Raw genomic sequence first — 23,597 nt, 5'->3', positions numbered from 1 at the left:
GGATCACGCCCTGAGCCGAAGGCAGATGCTTAACGACTGAGCCACCCAGGCGCCCCTGGTCTTTGCCTTTTTAAAAACCATGACCCCTGCTGGATGTCCCATAAGGTCGTTTCATGACAGTAACTCAATTGTTCCTACACTGAGGTAAGTACCCTTTGTGTATGTCCTAAAGGTCAAAAAGAAAAGAAAATTATAAGTTTTGAAGACCAGTTGCTCAGTGTATCCTTTCAAAATAAATGGCAGCCAGAGTGTCTTGTGGGTGGAATTAGAGACATTCTATAATCACAGGCTCTGTGAGGATCTTTGAATGCAGGCTGGCTCAGTGCCCCATCTTGGGTTCCTCTGGTACCCTTTGTTAGTCCGGTCCCCCTGTTCTCCGGGCTTATACTGGGATCTCTTTCAGAACATTTCTTCCAACGTGCTGGAGGAGTCTGCGGTCTCAGATGACACCTTGTCACCCGATGAGGACGGCGTGTGTTCGGGCCGGTACTTCACCGAGAGCGGCCTGGTGGGCCTCCTGGAGCATGCCGCTGAACTCTTCAGCACGGTCAGTGCTCACAGGGGTCCCGGGGCCTCCGCGTGGGACAGACTCCCAGCACCATGAATGCCAGTCTTCACCCCGAGCCAGGCGCACCTCCTGCTGGGCTGTGCAGGCTGGGGTTTGAGGTGGCCCCAGATGACTTTGATGTATGCAAATTGCGTCAGTTCTGCAGGGAGCCGAGAAGGCCTTTCATCACTGCTTATTCTGGTTTTCATGGCAGGCTCTTAGCGCAGCAGTTATACTGTATTATTTCCATTTAATAGGGTGGAAATTAGGCCACAGAGAGGTGAAATGGCTTGCGCAGGGTTACACCACAAATGATGAGGCATGTTCTCATTCCCTCCCTCCGGTGGAGAAAAATATTGGGGCGGAGCCACTGGGAGGGGAGGGAGGGAATAGATGGACCGGCCGTCTCTCTGACAACTAGGTAGTCCTCAGGACTGGCACAAACCAGGACCAGCTCAGAGAACGGTGGAGGGCAAACCACTGAGACTCCCCTCACTTGCCTAGTCTGGGTCTACACACTCCTGATAAGAGAAAAAAAATAGGTAGATTAAGTCAGTGAGATTCAGGGCAGTGGAGAAAGTCTCTTGCCCATTTTCATGTTAATAACCCCACTCCTCCCCCCAGTTGTAAGCCAAGTAAATACCTAACACTTCACTATATTTAGCTGATCCACTTTTATGTTCATCCTTATAGTTTTCTTTCTTTTCTACGTTTCATTTCCAAGTTTCCTACCTTACAACCTCTATGTATTTTTTCTTTTAACTATCTTTTTTCTGCTTTCCATTTCAGGACTCAGAGAAAGAGCAATATACTTCCATTTTTCCTAAAATTCAAGAAAGTGAACTAGTTAGAGTCCTACCAACTCCTTTTATGCATGCATCGAACATCTGGCTAAGGGTGACCCCTGATGACATTTAAGGATGCCAAAGTGCCTTCCTGAGTAGTTACGAGTCCCTGCTGCCAATCTCCTGTTTTTATTCCTTGGAAACCCTTTTGCCCACTTCACATCATCATATAGGACCATTTAGCGCATGTCTAGTTCTGTTTGCATGCTCCGGCTGTCCCAGAAAAGGCCAGACATCACTCTTGCCTGTAAAATATTGTGGCGCCCATTACTAATCCATCCTCCAGCACATAACAAACTCTGGATGTTCTTCTTAACTGTCTCCTGGATTAAATTCTTGTTGATTTTCTTCTCTTTCCAAGGGAGGATTGTACGAGACGGTTAATGAGGTCTACAAGCTGGTCATTCCCATCCTGGAAGCACACAGAGACTTCCGGAAGCTGACCTCCACCCATGACAAGCTGCAGAAGGCTTTTGACAGCATCATTAGCAAGGTAGCTGGGGAGCCTGGCCAGCAGGTCCTGTTACCTGGCAGCAGGTGACCCCATCCCAGAGATCCTTAGCCCTGCTTCCTCTCTAGCGAGTGATTTGCCTCAAGCACATCATTGCTGTTGCTCTTACCTACCCAATGGAGAGGGGCTGGGAATAGGTAGAGAACCAGGGTTCAGACAGTTCAGACTGAAAGAAAGGATGACTGCACAACCAGGAAATGTGAGGATTTTTAAAGTTCACTTCAAAGAAGTCCTAGAAATCTTTCATGGCATTTCTTTTTATTTTTTTATTTTTTTATTTTTGATGTTTCTTCCATAAACATTGCATTTTTTTTTAAGGCATGATTTCGGTTTATATTAGCCATAGGAATAAAATGCTTTGTGGGTGCCTGGGTGGTTCAGATGGTTAAGCCTCTGCCTTCAGCTCAGGTCATGCTCCCAGGGTCCTGGGATCAAGCCCCACATCTGGCTCCCTGCTCCGCGGAGAGCCTGCTTCTCCCTCTCCTTCTGCCTGCCGCTCCCCCTGCTTGTGCTTCGTCTCCCTCTGTCAAAGAAATAAGTAAAATCTTCAAAAAATAAATAAATAAAATGTTTTGTAGCACAATAATAAAAGAATCTTGCCCTTTACAAGCCTATAGATGCTCACAAATGACCTTATTTTGCTCACTAGGGTCACAAGAGAATGTTTGGGACTTACTTCCGAGTTGGTTTCTATGGATCCAAATTTGGGGATTTAGATGAGCAGGAATTTGTTTACAAAGAGCCTGCTATTACCAAGCTTCCTGAGATCTCTCACAGACTAGAGGTAAGAAAAGTGCTTGACAATGTATACTTCACAAACGCAAGTTAGAGTGGGTCATTGCCCCCCTCCCAAAATTATGGATTTGTCATTGATCTGTATAAAAATTTTTCCACATTGCATTTATAATATGAAGGTATTCGGTGAGATCATAAGGTAAAGCAGGATTTGGAGAATTTTTCCCTAAGATTCTGCGTTTGCTTGTCCAAATTTATAAGTTTATAGGGTTAGTATTTATTTTCAAGACTACCCAAAAGTCAGTTGATGTCATGTGCTTTCCTATCACTCTTTAAATTTTAGTAAAAGCTTTTCAGCCTTAAGATTATTACCTTGACTTTGAATCTGGCCAAATTACTGAGTTATCCCTAGAAAGTGTTGTGATCATCCTTTTGGTTTCATGGGACAACACATCCCACTTCTGACACAGAGATGCTCACAGTAGCCACACCATGAGCACAGTGAGCTCTTGCTGCTGAGCTGGTCCAAGGAGCCCTCCTCTGCAGCTCATCAGAGTCGGTGTCCCATCTCATAGGCTGGAAGCCCCAACTCCAACCTGCTGTCTACTTTTGATCCATAATGTCATAGAAAAAAGCAGCATGTTCCTAGAGGAAAGGATGGAGAAAAAGGAAAACAGCCTAGAGAAAAGTGAGAAAAGCAGACATAGAAAGGGCCAAGCACCAAGAACTCAGGAGGAAAGTCAAGGCATGCCCTCCAAACAAAACCTTTTCAGGCTGAGTAACTGGGGTTCCCTGAAGTGCTGACACTTATTTCAATTCATGCCTTACGCCTGCTTGTATTGCTTTGAATTTATGCTTTTTCATGGCTGTAAAACTTAAAACACTTTAGTTGCTAAATTGTCCTTATGCTATCCATCCCTGGAAAATAAGAGACTTTAATTCCTACTTAACTCAAAGAAGCCATGCCCCAGAGTGGTTGAGTAACTTGCCCAAAGTCATTCAGCTCATGAGATGGAAAACTAGCAATTGACCCCAGGCCACTTGGTTCCCTAATATGTTTCTCCACCATAGGACTAGAAATGTATGATTTGTCTTCTTGTGAAATGTGGTTTGTCACATTCTGGGAAGCCTAGTGAGTGACCTCCAAGTTCCTAGGGCACAAAAGGCCAGAAGTAAATAGTGCCATTCCCCTGGAGCTGCTTCGGGAAATATGAAGACATTGGTTGAATTAGAGGTCAAGCACACTTATTTTAGGGAAGCAGCCATCAGTTTGCAATGCTGCACTTCCTTATATTTTTATTTTTGTCTCCAGAAATGCTAACTTGCCTCATTAGCTCAGAAAGACTTCTAATAATCAGTGAGCAAATTCTGCCTTACACTGTTTCAAACTTACTCCACTTCTGAGACACAAAGAGTTGCATTACATTAAAATAACCTTTATCATCTGTTGGTTCTTCTTGCCTAGGGATTTTATGGCCAGTGTTTCGGTGAGGAATTTGTGGAAGTGATAAAAGACTCTGCTCCTGTGGACAAAACCAAGTTGGATCCTAACAAGGTATGGAGAAGTTTGCAAAAAGTCACCCTCAGGCTCTGATGCCCTTCGTTCTACCCCCAACACATAAAATGACCTCTGTCTGGGCTCTCAAAGTCATTTAAATGTAACCAAACTTTGTTGTCGAGGGTTCAACTATTATATGGTTAGGTCTTAAAGAAACCATATTCCAAGCCAGGATCCGTAAGATCTGCCATTTATTAAACACCAACTGTGTGCCTGGCACTGCATCAGGCCCTTCGTGTGCATCACTTCATTTCATCCTCCAGGAGCCCTTTGAAGTAGGTGTAGTTATTCCTATTTTACAGATGAGAAAACTGAGGTACAAAATTGTCAAGCAGCTTTCCAGGATCACACAAGTGTCCAAGCCAGGACCCAAGCTCAGGGTCTGTCCTCTTGATCACTGTTCTTTATTGCCTTTCTGTGCAAAGTTTACACCAACTTCAAACATCCTGAAAAGATGCAAACTTCTCACTGCAGCGCTTAATGGCACCCTGTTCTAGGCTGCAGGAATTTCTTCTGGCCATGTGCAGGGCCCCGTGACATTGGGGGAATGATGGGGAGGGCTTGGACCTCGGTGACCTCCCTTGTCACAGGAGGGCATATTCTGTCCCATCCCTGGCTGGGTGTGCCTCATCCAGTTTGGACACTCCCTACCCTGAGCCTGTGGCAGGGGCACAGGCCTGCACAGCCCTGCCCTCTCTTCCGACACCAGCCTCGGGCCACCGGCACATCTGACCAAATGGTTACTAATTTGGGGGTTCCTGTGGCAGCCCTCAGGTTAGGGAATTCACTAGAGTGACTCACAGACCTCAGGAAAGTGCCTTATGACAATGACAGTTTTATGATAAAAGGTACACAGAAGGCAAGGTCTGAGAAGGACCCCAGCGCTTCCATGCCCCCTCCTTGTGGACTTCGGGCATGTCCCCCAACCCCCGCCCTTGCCCAGCACGTCTGTATGTTCACCTGTCAGGAAGCTCCATAGAGTCTTGCTGTCCAGAGCTTAGTGTCCGGGCACGATTGATTAACTCAGGAGCCACGTTACTGAACTCAAGTCTCCAGACCCCACCTCCCCTCCCTGGTTGAGGCCAAAGTCAGCCCGGAGTCTCAACCGTCTAATTGCATGTTTGGTCTTTTGGGTGACCAGCCCTCATCCTGGGACCCACCAAGCTTGGGTCACCTCATTAAAATAACAAAGACACTCCTATCCCTCGGGACATTCCAAGGGTTTTGGAAGCTGCGTGCCAGCAAATGCAGACAAAGACTAGATAAATTCCTTAGTGTATCATCGGTGCTGTCCTCCTGCTCAGCCCACCTCATAGACAGATGTGTGCGTGAGGCTGTCTAAGCTGCTGGGAATAATGCAAGTTCAAGGTAGTTATGAAATGCTGGGGGCCAGAGGAGCGTTTGCCATCTGGCAGGCCTGGAAAGTGAAGAGTCCAAACTGTTCCCTCAGTTCTGTCCTCCAGGATATTAAGGAGATGATGCAAGTAGGGAGGAACTGACCAAATGTAAGAGTTCGTTTTTCTCCAGATTTCAGAAGACTTGCTCACTTGAGACACTTTCCCTAGTCCAGGCCTAAGGTAAGAGCTGAGCTAGGCTTAGACAGAGGTGTCGGAGGTCCTTCGAAGATAGGCGTGCATAGCCCATGCCGCAGACAGTCGCCAGTGACGTCCCTGACACATGGTACACTTGTCCCCTCTTCTAAAATATCCAAGGCAGGTGCTGAGAGTTTTAGATGAGAAGCCGAACCCAGAATGACAACCGGAGTTCATCACACTAAATAGTGATTTACAGGCTGAGGTCAGTGACGTCCCCACCCTTTTCATTGGGTGGGTATTACAGAGACTGTGGTCACTGTTATTCTTTCTTTTTTTTTTAAAGATGCCTTCTTTCTTAGTGCCTTTCTTCAGTGTGTGTGTGTGTGTGTGTGTGTGTGTGTGCACGTGCACGCAGATTTTTAAATGAGGTACATGCAGTGTAGTTCACGTTCCTGGTATTGAGTTCTGTGAGTTTTGACAAACACGTTTAACCACCACCAAGAAGAGTTCCATCACCCCCAAATATCTCCCGATGCCTCTCCCTTCTGCTCTGAGCCCCTGACTGTTGTTGATCTGCTGTCGGTCTCTGTAGTTTTGCCTTTTCCAAAAGGTCATATAAATGGAACCCTGTAATCATAAGCGCAAGCACACAGTCCTGTCAGTCTGGCCCTGTCACTGCGCTCAGTGCGTGTGGGAGTCGTCCGTGTGGTAGTAGTCTGTTCCCTTGTCCTGTGGACTCGTGTTCTGTCATCTGGCCATACCACCGTCTGTTTACCCGTTCCCCGCAGGAGGGGCGCTTGGGTCGTTTCTGGTTTTTGTCTATTATGAATTCTACTGCTGTAGACAAGGTGTGTGAAGGTGAGTTTTCGTTTCTCTTGGATACACATGTCAGAGCGGGGTTCGGGGATCAGATGGCCAGTGTCATCTATCTGTGTAAGGAATGACTAGCCGACGTTAGAAGGGGCTGTCCCGCTCTGCACTCCTACCGTCGGTATGTGAAAGTTCCAGCACCTCTGTATCCCTGGCCGTGCTCAGGATTGTTACTCGCCTTCAGTCTGGCCATTCTCCTAAGTGGGTAATGGTCGTGGTGGCTCCAAAAAGGAAAGCTTGTCTGTTCTGAATAGCAGTTTGCGAACTCTTGTACCAAGTGTCGGTGGGACCAGTGAGTTCAGCGTGGAGGGGCAGCTTGGAGACCTGACTTCACATGGGCACGCAGCCTTGTCCTTCTCACCCACAGCCCTTTGTCTCCCTGGGGGTGCGGAGCAGGAATGGCTGACGTCCGGCCTGACGCGCTCAGCTTCTGTGGCTTTTGGACGGGCCCAGGGGTGGAGCAGCAGTGCTGTGTCCCAGCACGCTTCCCCAGTGCATCCTGGGTGGTGGCTTGAGGAAGAGCTCATCTCCTCCTTCCCCCACCTTTTCCCCCTCAGGCCTACATACAGATCACTTTCGTGGAGCCCTACTTTGATGAGTATGAGATGAAAGACAGGGTAACGTACTTTGAGAAGAATTTCAATCTGCGACGGTTCATGTACACCACCCCGTTCACCCTGGAGGGGCGGCCCCGGGGAGAGCTGCAGGAGCAGTACCGGCGGAACACCGTCCTCACCACCATGCACGCCTTCCCCTACGTCAAGACCAGGATCAGCGTCATCCAGAAGGAAGAGGTAATGGCTCCTGGAGCCAACGGGCTCAGGACTGAGGTCACCCCTGAATGCTGAGTCTCCTTCCAGGATCACACACACACACCTTCTCCGTGCTCCTTCCTGGGAGACTGGAGTGAAAACCAAAGAAAGGGACACACTGGAAATAGTATCCTGGGGGTTATCCCCTGACTCTGACAGCGCCAGGGAATCCCATTTAGGCAGCCACGCATTTCATAGCATTACTTTATATTTAAATATTTTGTATTTTGTAGTTATATCTTTAACATAAATAGAATGACAAAATGACAATATTTAACATGTATCCTTTCATGATATGTTTATATGAAATATATATTTAAATTTTAAATATTTTTTATTGAATTTTTATATATTTGGAAGCTTACAGGTGATTCAGACAGAGTTGTGTGATTAGTTATCAGAGACGAGGAACAGCAAGCGAGTATCCCCATGAGTTGTGATGAGCTGGAGGAAGGGCCCCATGCAAGACAGGCAAGGAGACCAGCTGGTTTCTAGTCCCAGATTCCTCCTGTGACATGGCCCAAGGCACTTATTTTCATTGAACTTCCTCATCTACACACTGACAGCAAGGACCCCTTTCTCTTCTCTGGGTCTGTACAGTAGAAGACTGAATCCATTGTAAGAGGACTGATCAAGAAAGTGTCTTGAAACTAGACATAGTATAAACATTTTATTTTACTTTAAAATACAGATGTGGACATTTCTTTGTCATTCAGTTTATATAGGGCCCCAGCCTTCCCTGTGATTTGGGTTTGGCGGATCACAGCTCGGCATTGTCTTCTAGAATAAGCCTCACCCTTAATACACTGTCCATAATTTTCAGTTTTCATTTCTACAAAGCAGAGGAGGAGCTTAAAGATACTTGCTAAACAATATGAGGGCAGAGTCCTCCTGGGTTTTTATGACTTGCTTGCCCCTAGCCTTTTACAGTTGTCTTGCACACCTAATATGGCAGGAATCTTTATAGCGACTTACTTCCGTGATGCCTTGCCCCCCCCATTCAGCTTGGTGTTCACAGAAACAGTTCTGTTTCTTTCCACACCCACAGCTCATCAGTTTGTGCATTCTTTAATTAGATGAGGTCATTAAAATAACAGGCATCATCAAGTTGCTGAACACACCGAGCTGAGCTGTGGTGAGCGGATGCCTCATGGGGCAGGAGCAGAAGTGACTGAGCTCACTGCCCACCGGCTAGGGTGTTCAGCTACCACATCAGAGAGCGAGCTTCATGGATGAAGAAATCCTGAATGAGTGACTCAGTTAGGAGGAGGTTGGGTTAGAAGGCATCTATTATATTTCTTATTGTTATGGACTTTTGAACACCAGGACAGGTAGGCATAGCACATGGTCCCTGTAAGAATTCTCACAGCATTTCTTGGCTGTATCTCCCTTCCCAGAGAACCCTGGTGTGTTAGATCACTAGGACTGTTGTAACAAAGGACCACGGGCTGCATGGCTAAAATGGCAGAAATGCATTGTCTCACAGTTCTGGAGGCTAACGACCAAATTAAGAAGTTGGCAGGGTTGGTTCCTTCCAAGGGTTGTGGGGAATGGATATGTTCTGGGCCTCCCTCCTTGGCTTGTGGATGACAGTCTCCTCCCTGTGTCTTCACATTCTCTCCCTTGACATGTGTCCCTGTGTCCAAATTCCTCCCTTTATAGGGATATCCATCATACAGGGCCCATCCTAATGTCCTCTCTTTAACTTGATTACCTCCAGAAAGACTCTATGTCAAATAAGGTCACATTCTGAGGTACTGGGAATTAGGACTTCAGTATATGAAGGGGGGGGTATACTTCCACCTACAACATTCAAGAAGGACCCTACCCCAAACCTGCAGAACTTGGCAACTAGCTGATTGACCCTTAAGAGAATTCTGTTATCCAGGAATTCACCTTCAGGGTGCATTGGAGAAGGTACAAACGATGCCAAAATCATATGTTACGGTGGGGACAACAACCTTGAGTGTACTTCTAATACCTTCTCTAATTATAAGTCAAGTAACTTGTTCAGTAATTGGAAAGGAAACTTAACAGGGTAGGAAGAACATGGATTCTGAATGTAGACATCATTGCGATCAATTTCTGAGCTCCCTACTTACTACCCTGTGTCATCTTTTGCCACTTCCTTAACCTTGCAAATCCCTCTTTGGCTGTAAAACGGAGAGAATACAGAGGTGGTTTAAAGGAGTCCATGAGAAATATCCGCAAAGTTCCCCGAACACAGTAAGCATTCAAGCAGTGGTGGGCCTTTCCTTCCTCTTAACCTATCCAGAAGGTCTCCTTACCTGCCTCTTCAAATCCAGGTGCATCATAGCCCCAGGTTTGTCCGTGGCTTACAAGACCAGACAATGACGTCCCTGCACTTATGTCTCATGTTCAGTTTGTTTTGACACCAATTGAAGTTGCCATTGAAGATATGAAGAAGAAGACCTTGCAGTTAGCTGTTGCCATTCACCAGGAGCCCCCCGATGCCAAGATGCTTCAGATGGTGCTGCAGGGCTCTGTCGGAGCTACTGTAAATCAGGTGAGCAAAACCAGCTGCTGGCAACGCCTCCCGTCCTCGTCCCTTTGGTTTTCACTGTATGTCTACACCCTCCTTCCGTAAGTTTGATGAGGAATCTGATCCACACATAAATTAGACCCAACACTTGTGAGGTTTAGAAGACTTTGAGGAGGCCTCTTCATGTAACAACCATGGTAGAAAAGAAGTCCCAGGAGTGCCTGGGTGGCTCAGTTGGTTAAGCACCTACCTTGGGCTCAGGTCATGATCTCAGGGTCCTGGGATTGAACCCCGCATTGGGTTCCCTGCTCAGCAGGGAGTCTGCTTCTCCCTCTGCCCCTACCCCCTTGTGCTCTCTCTCTCTTGCTCACTCTCTCAAATAAATAAAGTCTTAAAAAATAAAAACGAAAGAAAGAAAGAAAGAAAGAGAGAAAGAAAGAAAGAAAGAAAGAAAGAAAGAAAGAAAGAAAGAAAGAAAGAAAAGAAGTAAAGGAAAGGAAAAAGAAAAGAAAAGAAGTCCTAGATATGAGTGGACCACGTGTAAGGAGTACCGTTTTCACAGAGAGGTCTTCACTCTGAGGCCAGACCTGGCAGCACGCTGCAGATCTGGGGTTCTGTTGCAGAGGGCTGAGTCATGCCCAATTTAGGCAGAGTTGTTGCAGAGCTTGAGGCCAATCTAAGAATGTCTGTAGGAGAGACGAGAAAGGGTCTAGAACATGCAGCCCCTGCGTCAGTCACCAGACCAATCCAGCATGCCAGGGGCCTTGCCAACCAGGAGTGACCAGGGACCAGTCTTCTTGGGCCACTTCATACCAAGCTAGATATTCTCTCTCTACCCCTTAGAATCCTTACTCCCAAACTCAGCATGTAACTAAACCTGTCTCAGATACAGGGAGGTACTAGCTTCCTACTTTCATCCTTAATTTCAGATCCGGATCTGCTCTTGTCTACACCTCCACTCAAAAACCAATGACTCTCATGACTTTTTCCTCACTCAGCACAGCTGGACTTCCCTGCAAAAATTGTGTTCAGATAATAACAAGGGAGCAGAAATAGCACAGAGGAGAAATGACTATTCTATTTCCAAGATCAGAAAATATTAGGAAGTTTCTGCTTTAAGTCCCAATCCTTTAAAGAAAATGGAAGACTCGGGGCGCCTGGGTGGCACAGCGGTTAAGCATCTGCCTTCGGCTCAGGGCGTGATCCCGGCGTTATGGGATCGAGCCCCACGTCAGGCTCCTCTGCTATGAGCCTGCTTCTTCCTCTCCCTCTCCCCCTGCTTGTGTTCCCTCTCTCGCTGGCTGTCTCTATCTCTGTCGAATAAATAGTAAAATCTTTAAAAAAAAAAAAAAAGAAAATGGAAGACTTTATGAGCCCACAGCTGTGTACTATGTGTACCTCTGACACAAGCCAGCAATTACACAAAATGGCGCCCACAACTAGTCCAACAAGTGAATATAAAAGGATGATTCAAGACAATCCTCAGGGGCGCCTGGGTGGCACAGGGGTTAAGCGTCTGCCTTCGGCTCAGGGCGTGATCCCGGCATTGTGGGATCGAGCCCCACATCAGGCTCCTCCGCTATGAGCCTGCTTCTTCCTCTCCCACTCCCCTGCTTGTGTTCCCTCTCTCACTGGCTGTCTCTATCTCTGTCAAATAAATAAATAAAATCTTAAAAAAAAAAAAAAAGACAATCCTCAATTTTAGAAAAGCAACTCAAAGCACATACCCAGTGATGCAGTAATATTACCTTTACATACAAAGGAGAGCCTATTATTAGTATAGCATTTGATTAAGAAAATACTTTTTGGGGTGCCTGCGTGGCTCAGTTGGTTAAGCATCTTCCTTCGGCTTAGGTCATGATATCAGGGTCCTGGGATCGAGTCCCGTGTTAGGCTCCCTGCTCAGCGGGGAGTCTGTCCCTCTCCCTCTCCCTCTGCCCCTTCCCCTCACTCCTGCTCTGTCTCCCTCTCTATCAAATAATTAAGTAAAATCTTAAAAAAAAAAAAAAGAAAAGAAAAGAAAATACATTTATACTTCTGAGTATTCTCCTAAATCTCCAGACTTCTAAGAAATCAAAGTTTCCTGAGAAGTTCAGTACCTTCCTTGATTTTTTGTTGTGGTCACACTACCTCCAGAAATAAATCTCCAAACTAAGAAGTCAATCCAAGATTTTCTCCCAAGTAATTTAATTTTCTTTCCAATGTCATATTGTTCTGTTCCTTTTTCCATCAGGGCCCACTGGAAGTAGCCCAAGTGTTCTTGGCCGAAATTCCAGCTGACCCAAAGCTCTATCGACATCACAACAAGCTGAGATTATGCTTTAAGGAATTCATAATGCGGTAAGAGGGAATATGGCTGGGAAGGAGCAGTGGTTCTCAGAGTGGGGTCCCCCGACCAGCAGCTACAGCATCCCCTGAGAACTTGCTAGAAAGGTGACTTCTAGGGCACCAACTAGACCTACTGAATCGGAATTTCCTGAGGTGGAGCCTGGCAGTCTAGGTTTTAACAAGCCCTCTGGGAATTCTGATGCATACTCATGCCAGGGAACCCCTGCAGGAAACCAGCCTTGTGCGTACTATTAAGTAGCTGACATTCAAACCGTGAAGTGCTTTCATGTTTATCATCTTGTGTGTGCCTCACACATCAAACCAGCCTCGTTTTGCAAAAAAGGGAAACAGAGGTTTGGAGATGGGATATGATTTTGCCTGAGGTCACACAGCTAGTTAGTAGGAGAGCTGAGTTCAAATCCAGATCTTCTGAACCACATAGGCCACACCTCCATCCATGTGCTGACTGTCCACCATGCTTTCAAGTCCAAGAGGGTGTTGGCATTGGGTTTAGAAGTTTTAATATCACTCGGGAACTTATTTTTCAAATCTTAAGAATAGACCCCGCCTCAAATTTGGTGAAGGCAATTCTAACGCTGGGCTTTTTCAAAAGTATCATCTCTCTGGCAGTTCCCATTGTCAGACAAGCCTCTGTGGACTGGCTTCAGGAGCGGCCTGTTCCGGCTGCATAGGTGTGGGTCTTTGAGCAACGTCTTGCAAACTATTGCAGTAGAGACGGGTTCAGTGGGATCTCTGTGGCCCTAAAATGAGTGATTATGAAGGATGTGATGACCTTTCACCCATGACATCAGGATAATGTGTACCAGTATTTCTTTTCAACCTTAGAGCAGCATATCAAGTGTAGGAATAACCTCACTTGACAGATGAGGAATAAAGGAGGCTAAAAGTGAAAGTTTGCTAAATCCACTGAGAACTCATCTGCATGCCAGTGTTGGGTAAGATGAGATATCCCTCCTTCTCCACAGGCTTCGCTGAGAGGTTTGTGAACGTGCTGTGTATGGAGACACACTCGGTCTGTGTGCACACACCCACACACACACACGACATAGACACAGACATTATATTTATGAATATTTTGGGATTTGAATTGCTTCCTGAATTTGATAGCAATTCTGACATTGCACAAAAGCTGCATTTTCTTTAGTAAATAGTGCATTTTTACAAAACAAAACACTAGAAAATACTGCGGGAATTTTTAAAGATCTATTTCCTTTCCACTTATCTTCATTTAAAATTAGTTACGGGGGGGCGCCTGGGTGGCACAGCGGTTAGGCGTCTGCCTTCGGCTCAGGGCGTGATCCCGGTGTTCTGGGATCGAGCCCCACATCAGGCTCTTCCGCTATGAGCCTGCTTCTTCCTCTCCCATTCCCCCTGCTTGTGTTCCCTCTCTCGCTGGCTGTCTCTCTCTCTGTCAAATAAATAAATAAAATCTTAAAAAAAATAAAATAAAATAAAATAAAATTAGTTACGGGGGACACCTGGGTGGCTCAGTTGGTTAAGCATCTGGCTCTTGATTTTTGTTCAGGTCATGATCTTGGGGTCCTGGGATTGAGACCCATGTGGGGCTCCATGCTCAGTGGGGAGTCTGCTTGAGATGCTCTCGTTCCCTCTTCCTCTGCTCCTTCCCCTGGCTTGCGCTCACTCTCTCTCTCTAGAATAAATCTTGAAAAAGTAAATAAAATAAAATAAGTTCTGGTTGAAGGCCCCTGAAGTTGGCAGTGGCCCAGGTCTCTCTGACCCTCTGAAAGGACCTCTGAAATGTTCAATGAGACAGAGTATGACCCAGGTAGGATATCAGTTGTGAGAATACAGGAGCTGAGAATCCCTCTGCTCCCAACAGGACCCCTATGTGCATGGCCAAATAGGAACACAGTGCTGGGGCGCCTGGGTAGCGCAGTCGTTAAGCGTCTGCCTTCGGCTCAGGGCGTGAGATCACGCCCCACATCGGGCTTTTCCCCTCGGAGCCTGCTTCTTCCTCTCCCACTCCCCTGCTGTGTTCCCTCTCTCGCTGGCTGTCTCTCTGTCACATAAATAAATAAAATCTTTAAAAAAAAAAAAAAAGGAACACAGTGCTGCAGGCACTAGCCACTGCCAGGAGTGCAGGAAATACAGGGCTGCAGAGTTCGGAAAGGGACGGTCCATCAGAGGCTGGAGGGCTGGGGAAGCCTTCACTTCAATTTGGTCTTGAATATTTAGGTAGAACAAAGGGGGCGGTCAGAAGAGGGAGCCATGCCTCGTAAAGCAACAGACCACAAAAAACTCAGGTGTGTCCTTGGGGTCCTCTGAGTCAGCAAGAGCTGCATGTTCTGGAAGCCTGCTAGGGCAAGAGGAGAGACGAAAGACAGTGGTATTGGCAGATGGGCTCTGAACAGAACCGAAATGTAAAAGCAGGCTCGTGAAGAGGAGACACAACTTTGTTCCCTAGTCTGTAAATCAGACCCTCAACACAGCAGACCCCCCTCCCCAATTGCTTAATTGCTCCTCAAGTCCCCTGAACAAGTTGCAGGCTTTTAATGAACAGAGTCAATATTTTGTCACATTATTGCACCCGGTATTTCCTCCCTGCTCTCTGCTTCCAACAGACAGCCAAGGTGATGCAAGAGTGGAAAATACTGGGGGGTGGGACAGCTCTTGGGTTTTCCTGTGAGTGAGCCCCCACTGCTTGGCAGACTTGGGCAGTGGGTTGATAAGCCCAGATTTCCAAGGTGAACATTGTGAGCCTTCCAATGCCTCTTTGCTGAGCGCGAAAGCTTACACTTGCCAGGTGCCCTGCAGTGAGGTCCTGCCTTGGGCTGTGGCCTTGGACTTGGCTGTCGTGGCACCGGACAGGCCGTAGAGGACCTGGCAGGCCGGCCCGAGGCGGCTGATGCTCAGCCACCCAGTCCCGCAGCTCCTCAGCCAGTTGCCAGGTGGGGACCTTGACCCCCTCCAGCCTTTTCCTGCCATAAGAAAAAAAACACCTCAGGGTTTCAGAAGCCAAGATGGCGAGATACCCCATTCTGTTTCTTTCTTCTGTTCCCCAAATTACTTCAAGCTGTTTTAGACGGTGCAACCAGAGCCCATCTGGGTTTTTAAATTTTTTTCTTACATATCTGCCTTAGCTTAGGCTGGTGTCACCAAATACCATGGACTAGCGGCTGGAACAACAGACGTTTACTTCTCACACCGTTGGAGGCAGGGAAGGCTGAGATGAGGGTGCTGGCAGAGCCTCCTCACGGGGTGGAGAGAGGAAGAGGAAGAACGCTCTCTGACAAGGGCACGAATCCTACCCTGTGGGTCCCATCCCCATGGTAATTTACACCAAAATGCCTCTGAAAGGCCTTACCTCCAAATACCATCTCTTGGGGTATTAGGGTTTCAACATAGGAATTGGGGGGGGCGGAGGACACATTCAGTCCATAACATCTGAACACTCTCAGTCTTACAAAGACTAAGTGAGCCTTACATTTATAAAAGACCATGTACTCCACGGCACCTCCATCACAAGTTGTCTTTAGGGGAGGTAGCTTCAGATACACCTGGACAGGCTCCTACCACACGTATGGTCACAGAGATGGGACACGGCCCGTGGAGCGGTGGTGTTTGCACACTGCCATGAGGGTCTGCGAAGAGGAGGGAGGGAGAATTTGCCCAAGTGGCCAAGGGAACACCAAATGTGTATCGTGTAGGTAGAAACAGAAGCAGGAGGTAGGAAGAGATTTGAATACGTAACAGGAAAGCAAAGCCTCAAATATCATGAGGGGTTGCTCAGGAGGGGGCACATAGGAATGACTTCCTATGTCCCTTTTCTAGGGTCACAGAGACCTTATCAGGGCCAAGGATGCTAGAAAACTGAGAGCCAGGTGGAACTGATTATACATCAGGCACATATGCAGGTGCATACGCGCCCCCCCAGACACACGCACAGGGCTCTTCCCCTCCCTCATGCCTCCTGTAATGATTCTAAATCCCCCCCAAAATCCATTTTTGTTACAGTGTGATCATGTCCTTCTCTCTCAGCGCACCCCAACCCCTGAGTCTCTGAGCAAGCCGGTCCTCAGGGCTGGTCCGTGCTCAGGGAGGGGTCATCATGCCAGAGGGCTGCTGTGGCTGATACCAAATTAGAGAATATTATAGAAACATGGGAACCGCAGGACTCTGTGACTCTTCAGGACAGAAGCCCAGGGCCTGAGCCAGTGTGATGTGACTCAAACATGAGTCTGGTCTGGTGAACCACCCCCCTCTGCCTGGACTCTAGGAATCTGCTTCCAGGTGTCAGATGCGAGCCTGGACACCTTCCCAAGCCTGTAGCCCCAGTCCAGCCCCCCCACCCCCCTACATCTGGCACTAGGAGGAGGAGAAAGGGCCACTGGGCCTTCTGTGAGGGAGGCTGTCACACAGACCCAATCTCTGAGGGGACCACAGGAAGATCCTGCCCCTGGTCTGCCCTGGCGTGCGCTCCCTGCCCCCACAGCACTGCGTCCTGTAGTGGTGGGGGGCACACAGGACGATGCCTTTCTTTGGGCTGTAACCCCTACTTCGCTCCCAAAAAGCAGGCAGTGTTGACCGTGAAGCCCTCCCTGGCAGTCGCTGGTCAGCTAGGTCGTCACACACCTGACACCGTTTCATCCCCGTAAACCCACTTTATAGATGAAGGAACCGAGGTTGAAGGTTATAATCAGCCCAAGGTCACACAGCAAGTAAGTGGCCGAACCACGACTTGAAGTCTTCACTCAGGACAGGCTGCCCTTGGGGTCGGGGGTCTGGCTGAGGCCGCCCGGGGAGGGAGGAAATGCGGGGGCTGAGTTGGAGAAAACCACCGGGGAGGGGTGCCTGGCGGAGCCCTGGCTCTCTCACACCCACTGCAGGAGGCAACCTGTGCCCCTGGTGCCCTGCCCCCAAAAGCTCCTTCCTTGCCTTAAAGGGCCTGGAGCCCAGTCCCAGAGGGCGAGCGGGAGTCCAGTCTTCAGCTTCTCCAGTATCGCTGTCAGACTCTCACCATTCCAGAAGTTCCATCTCTTCACTGGGCCCTGAGTGGAGGTTTGCTAAAGGGGTACCAGGAAGAAGCTGAGAAAGGCAGATTTCTACAAACTGGGGCTCCAGAGAGAACACTTTCAACTTGAGACCAAGGCCATATGCCTGGATTCTAGCTGGAAAGGCCAGTGTCTTCCCAGGGGGAGTACGTGATGTCGCAGTTAGGAGTGTGGGCTCCTGAGCAAGGCTGCCGGGGTTCACGGACCCACCGTGCCTTAACTAGCTGTGGGACCTTGGGCAAGTTACCTGGCCTCTGTTTCTCCAACTTTAAAATGGGAATTATAATCGTAACTGTCTCTTAGATCCAGTGTCGGATACGATGAGTTAAGACACAGAGCTTAGAACAGGGCTTGGCACATCCTAAGTGATCCATCGGTGTCACATCCTTTGGTGGGGCAGAGACCAGATCAGTTTGAGAGGAAACAGAAACTTAACCATCTGATTTAAATATAGACATAGTCCGCCCATGACTTGGGTGCCTCTGTAAGGTTTGGGGCCAAGGACGCCTGAGCCGAGGAGAGGCAGGTCTCTGAGTGTGCACCTGACTCTGCTGTTCGTGCAGGTGCGTGACCCGGGACAGGGCACTCTGTCTCTGCATCTTTCATGAACTGTGAAAAACCAGGGGCAGGAATATAAACTCTCTAGTACTTCATCATTCTCATATCGAACAAATCATTTTCACCCCACCTATTAACGTATTTGTCTTTGTAAAACACTTCATCTATTGCTGTGCAACGAGCTGCCTCAAGACTTAGTGGCTTAAAACGACAACACTGAGTTATTACACGCGTGTGGTTCTAGGGGCTGGTGGGCTCTGAGAGGTGGCTTTTGCCCAGTCTCTCCGTGGCACCCAGACAGTGGCTGGGGCTTGAATTGCCTGAAGTCTTCCTCACTCACACATCTGCTGTCTGAGCTGAAAAATACTCAAAGAGCAGGTGGTTCAGAACTCCAAAGGCACGTGTCCCGGGAGACAGAGCCAGGTAGAGACCACACTGGCTTCTTTTACCCCAGTCGCAGAGCATGGAAAGCATTTAACCACATCCAGGGCACATGGTACATGATCAGAGTACGCCCGCTGGCTCTTAGACTTCTGAGCACAAAGACTAGGGAGAGTTCAGTTAATTCCCCCCGAGTTTTCAGAGACATTCCCAAGGATACAGTCAGCCTCTGCAGGCCTCCTGTCATCTGCCAGTGTTACAAATCCAGGCCTGAAGTCATCCTGAAGCTGATTTTATTTTACACATGGCCGTAACTCGTAACTGTGAGTTAAGAAGCAATGAAAACATAAGGGATAGCTCGGAAGCGGTGGCGTGCAAGCCGGCCCGCGCTCCAAGGCGCCGAGGAAGCCTCAGCATCAGAAACCTTCCCTGGGCCGGCCGTGTGGCTCCCGCAGAGCCCGAAACAAGCTGAAGCCGCGTTTCAAGAGGAGGGCACCCAGGGGCACCTGCTTCCGGCTCAGGTCGTGGCCCCAGGGTCCGGGGATCGAGTCCCACGTCGGGCTCCCTCCTCGGTGGAGAGCCTGCTTCTCCATCTGCCTCTGCCCGCCGCTCCCCCTGCTCATGGTCTCTCTCTCTCTCAAATAAATAAATAAAATCTAAAAACAAACGAACAAACAAAAACCATAAGGGATAATGGTGATTTCTTAGGATTCAAAGATTATACACCTCCCCTTCCCACCCTTTCTTGAACACTTGATATGCAACCTCAGATATCCTACAGTTTGCTTCAGTTAACATCAAACTTAAAAGACTGGCAAAGATTCGGTTAGAGGGGAGCTTTTGGCTTCTGGTGGAGTTAAATCAAATCCTTCTGCCAGGGGCTAATTGTGTAAGAAAGCTGTGGTCACGGGTTTATTTTTGCCTAGGCCAGGTAGCTGTCCCCTGTCCTGTAGCCACATTCTACCCACTTCACCTTCTGCTGTCATCCTGAAAATGTGTTCAGTGGTAATACCAAGGATTTGGGTCACAAGGCCTGGGTAGCCCCATGACTTACCCCAGATCTACCCCTGCTATTAGGAAAACAGTTTAAACCACATTGATCACCAGGATCCCATTCACCTGCAGGGTAATAAAGAATTATTACCAATTTTTGCAGGCCAGCTAGGTTTCAACCATTATGGTGTCCCTTCAAGCTTTGTTGATTTGTAAGTTCCCTCAGGTAGCACAGTATGAAAGAAAAAGCAAGACTTTATCATGTTTAAATAATATGAGTTTTCTTCTTTAGTACGTAGCGTACTCTGTGGGAGACCGTGAACACACTGGGCTTAACTGTCCACAAGTGAGGTCAACACAATGAGCTGTAATGATTTTCTCTCTGACGCTTTGCGATTTCACCATAGTGGAGCTCCGTATGGATCTGTTTCTGTTGATGAGACGATTTGTGTCAGGTTGCAATTCTGGAAAATTATCAGCTGTTATCTCTTTAAAATTGCCTCTTATTTTTCATTCCCTTAGAGAGTCATTTAGATGTGGGTTGGGCATCTCCATTATATCTCCAAGTTCTTTTTTTTTTTTTTTTTAGATTTTATTTTTTTATCTGCAAGAGAGAGAGAGAGAGAAAGAGAGAGAGCATGAGTGGGGGGGGAGGGGCAGAAGGAAGAGGGAGAAGCAGGCTCCCTGCTGAGCAGGTAGCCACATGCTGGGTGGGCTCCATTCCAGAACCCTGAGATCATGACCGGAGCCAAAGGCAGACACTTAACTAACTGAGCCACCCAGGCGTCCCTCTACCTCCAGGTTCTTAACTATTTTTTTATATTTTTAATTTAAAAAAAATTTCTTCAGTGATTTCCTTAGATCTGCCATATAATTCATGTGTTCTCCATTTGTGTCTGGTTTATTTTCTAACCCGTCCATTGGGATCTTTCTTTTTATCTTAGTGACTATATTTTTATTTCTAGAAGTTCCATTTGGTTCTTTTCTGAAGTTTCCCTGATCTCTTTTTTTCATACTCTCCAGTTATTTTCATCTTGAATTTTATGCCTTTTTTTAAAATTACATCTCCGTATTAACTTTGGTCTTTTATATTGTTCTGTCATCTCAAATTCTTACTGGGCTGTTTCTCCTGCTCGTGGCATCTGTTGGTCCTCCCCCGTGATGACTGTTTTCCTCCTATGCTTTGTGATATTGTATTGTGAGCTCATCTTTGGCAAGGCTCACTCTTTCTGTGGGTGGCCCATGAGCCCAGACGGAAAAAGCATTTCTCTAGAGCAGCTTTACATTAATTTCTGTCCGAGCCCTGGGGATTCCACTTACCTTGGTTGCTTTTTAAGTTAATTTCTCACCTTGGAGCCCTCACTGCCCAGGAGTATAAATTTGTAACTCATACCCACGTGGGGCGCCAACCTAGAATTTTAGTTCTTAAAGTGCTTTTCATTCCTAGTGATGGCCCCAGACTCTTAGCAAGCTTTCATTCCACCTCTCTGGACAAATGGCAGTATTTTTCTAGACCCCCTTTCATAAACAGGGTAGCAGCTTTTCAAGCCCTATATGCAAGGGGAATATTCAGAGCCCTATTTTGCCCTTGGCCGAGGCTACGTCTCCTGTCTTGTGTGGGGTCCCAGCACCCCGCACCTCCCCCAGCCTCCAGGACCCCTGTGCAGTCTTGAAATTCTAATGGGCAGGTCTTGGAACAGCTGCCATGGCATCAGCTCCTGCTATCACTCTGATTTGGATTTTTCTCCTCCTCTCCGGGACCTGGGGCTTCCCTTTCTCCTACAGCAAACGTTTGCTGTGCTTTCTAGCACTTCCATGTATGTGCAGCAGGAGGGGGGCTGAGTGGCATCTGCCCCGTCTACCATGTTGCTGTAAGTTACAGTGAGTTTCTTGTGAGCATAACAATGACCCTGAGTTTGAATCCTGGCCTCACGGCTTCCTCGCCATTATCTTGGGCAAGTGACCTAACATTTCTGAGCTTCAAGGACAAAATGGAGATAAATACAGACTTCCTGATTTGTTGGGAGAATTAACCAGATAATGCATGGAATACCCTTTGTATGATGCCTGGCATGTAACAACTCATAGCATCAAGATCTCTGGGTGACTTTGCAAAAATAGAGATTCCTGGCTGTTACTCCTTAGGGATTCTGGTTCCTTAAATCTGAGGTACCAGATTTCTGGAAATCTGAACTTTGAAAGGCTCCACGGGCGATCCTGATAGGCCCCCGAATTTGAAGACACTCTTGGAGGTACTCAAGAAATGTTAGCACCTAAGCACCTCAAATTCCTGCGAAATACAACCTCATTTCCCCCCCACCCTGATGTTTGCATCTCAGGTGCGGTGAGGCCGTAGAGAAAAACAAGCGTCTCATCACGGCCGACCAGAGGGAGTATCAGCAGGAACTCAAAAAGAACTACCACAAGCTGAAAGAGAACCTCAGGCCAATGATCGAGCGGAAAATTCCAGAACTCTACAAGCCAATATTCAGAGTTGAGAGTCACAAGAGGTAAGTTCAGGGCGGAGGAGGCCTCTTCCCGGGGGACAAAGGACAGGGCTTAGGGCCGAGTGGGTCAGGGCACGCTCTGGTACACTGGGGAGCTGCAGGAGTTCTGAGGACAGAGAGTGTACCTGGGGTCAGAGAAGCCGCCAGAACCCCATCTGTCCTGCCTCCATCCTGAGTGCCTTCCACTCCCTCTGCCTTCTCCTTGACCTCCCTGGGACCCCTTCATGTTGGCCTTCTGCCCGTGGTCTTCCCAGGACCCATTTCCTCCAGTGTTTTTTCTGGCCCTGGCGTGAAGGGATCGCAGGACCTTTGCACATTCACTAACTCACTGAGTTGCCCACAATCCTTATCCTTTTCTGGTGGGTGATCCCCCTCCCCCACTCTTTAAAAGATTAATTGATCTTTCTTACCTCTGTTTCCCCACCCCCCTCTCTCCTTTGTAATTTCAGAGACTCCTTCCACAGATCTAGTTTCAGGAAATGTGAAACCCAGTTGTCACAGGGCAGCTAGGAAAAGCTGTCCTCATGCATGGAGACCGAGGCTCTGTGACCCTGGAGAAGTACTCGCTGATACTTAAAACACAGGACATTTGCCACACAGGATGGACTGCACGCTCCCTGAGTAGACAGCACTCTACAAGCTTCAGGATCCCAGTGACCATGGGAATTACACCCAAATGGGATCTGATCAGATTTTGGCCAACCGTCCTGGGGGATGGGGATAGTGGAGGGTGGTTAATCAGGGGAGCCTGTGTATTTATCAAAGCACGGTTTTTCACAATATTGTACAAAACGAGGCATAATCAGCGTGTCCTGCTGAGGGGTTGGTCGCTTCCTCCGGCCATATTTGGATTTACAGGATAAACCCAAATTGCCCATGGGGAAATGGAAACATTGTCCACCGTCCCGTCCAGAGCGAACGTCACGCGTTCCCTGTTTACGGGAGAGGAGGGTGAGCTGGCAGGAGTGCAAAACTTTGTGTTCAATAAGTCCGTGAGGGAGGCCTCACTAGAAATCTAAAAATCATGATGACGGTTGGAAGCTTGGGGCTAGATGAATGATTTGTGAACCCATTACCGTTTTGGTAATGCCGGACTAATTGTTGTATAGTTGTTACTGTGTGTTAAGTTAATTTAACAAGCGTTTCTAGAGGAGGACCCTGGACTCGCTGACTTAGGAGTTAACACGGTACTCTGCTGCGTTCACTTCAATTCAAGCAGTTCTCCTTTGCGTTTTTTTCTTCTCCTTCTCGCTCACTCTTTTTCTCCTCCCGCCTGGGACCAAGTTCATTTTTGTAAAAGGATGATAGTTCTGCTGTCATTTCAGAGCGTCACGCTGTCCATCAGCATATGTATATCGGCTGCAGAGTAGACTGAACCTGGACTTCTTTTGACAATGTACTTTAGGGGACAGATGAACAAAATTATGGCTTGAGAATTAAATTATATATTTTTAATATGCCCGATGCCCCTGACTGGTACTAAAAATGTAATAAGAAACGGCAAGTGAAATGTTTCCCGTTGCAACTCGTGTTTTTTATTCTGACAACTCTTAACTTTCATGAAGCACTTCGAGAAAAGGAAAGATGCACAGGCATGGCTCTCCAGACGGTGCTGTCCCGGGGTGCACCTCTTATGCAGTATTTGATTTGGGGTTTATAAGAGAGAGAATTTCTTTTGGATAACCCAGAACTTTTTATGCGTGAATTTATATTCTGAAAGAGGTCTTTTTTTTTTTTTTAATCATGATAGCTTACTGGTGTACATGACAAACTTTTTGGTGTTTAGGCATTTGAGGAAGAATTCTTTCTAAAATATATTATACATTTAATTACTCTCCTAAATAAGTACATAAGATATACTTTAATTCCATATGCTGTTTG

The 23,597-nt window shown here is 47.5% G+C and overlaps 1 protein-coding gene across 4 annotated transcripts in view; it reads left to right on the top strand.

Moving 5' to 3' along the window:
• The window catches only part of DOCK8 (dedicator of cytokinesis 8), a 225,120-nt gene extending 201,890 nt beyond the window's left edge, over positions 1-23,230 (top strand). For 2 of the 4 annotated variants that reach the window (XM_011225814.3, XM_011225815.3), the window contains 9 exons: positions 404-547; positions 1,754-1,885; positions 2,553-2,687; positions 4,104-4,193; positions 7,159-7,395; positions 9,797-9,940; positions 12,150-12,256; positions 21,549-21,719; positions 22,166-22,226. In XM_011225814.3, coding sequence (XP_011224116.1) covers positions 404-547; positions 1,754-1,885; positions 2,553-2,687; positions 4,104-4,193; positions 7,159-7,395; positions 9,797-9,940; positions 12,150-12,256; positions 21,549-21,719; positions 22,166-22,226 — 1,221 coding nt within the window. Of the gene's footprint in view, positions 1-403; positions 548-1,753; positions 1,886-2,552; positions 2,688-4,103; positions 4,194-7,158; positions 7,396-9,719; positions 9,941-12,149; positions 12,257-21,548; positions 21,720-22,165 lie in introns of those variants that run through there. The other 2 variants (XM_034647178.1, XM_034647179.1) reach the window with 2 other exon arrangements.
• Positions 23,231-23,597: the final 367 nt, after the last annotated feature.

Source organism: Ailuropoda melanoleuca, chromosome 17, assembly GCF_002007445.2.
Source record: "Ailuropoda melanoleuca isolate Jingjing chromosome 17, ASM200744v2, whole genome shotgun sequence".
Taxonomy (NCBI): domain Eukaryota; kingdom Metazoa; phylum Chordata; class Mammalia; order Carnivora; family Ursidae; genus Ailuropoda; species Ailuropoda melanoleuca.
Note: the sequence above shows the minus strand (reverse complement) of the source record. Positions and strands in the feature narration are given on the sequence as shown.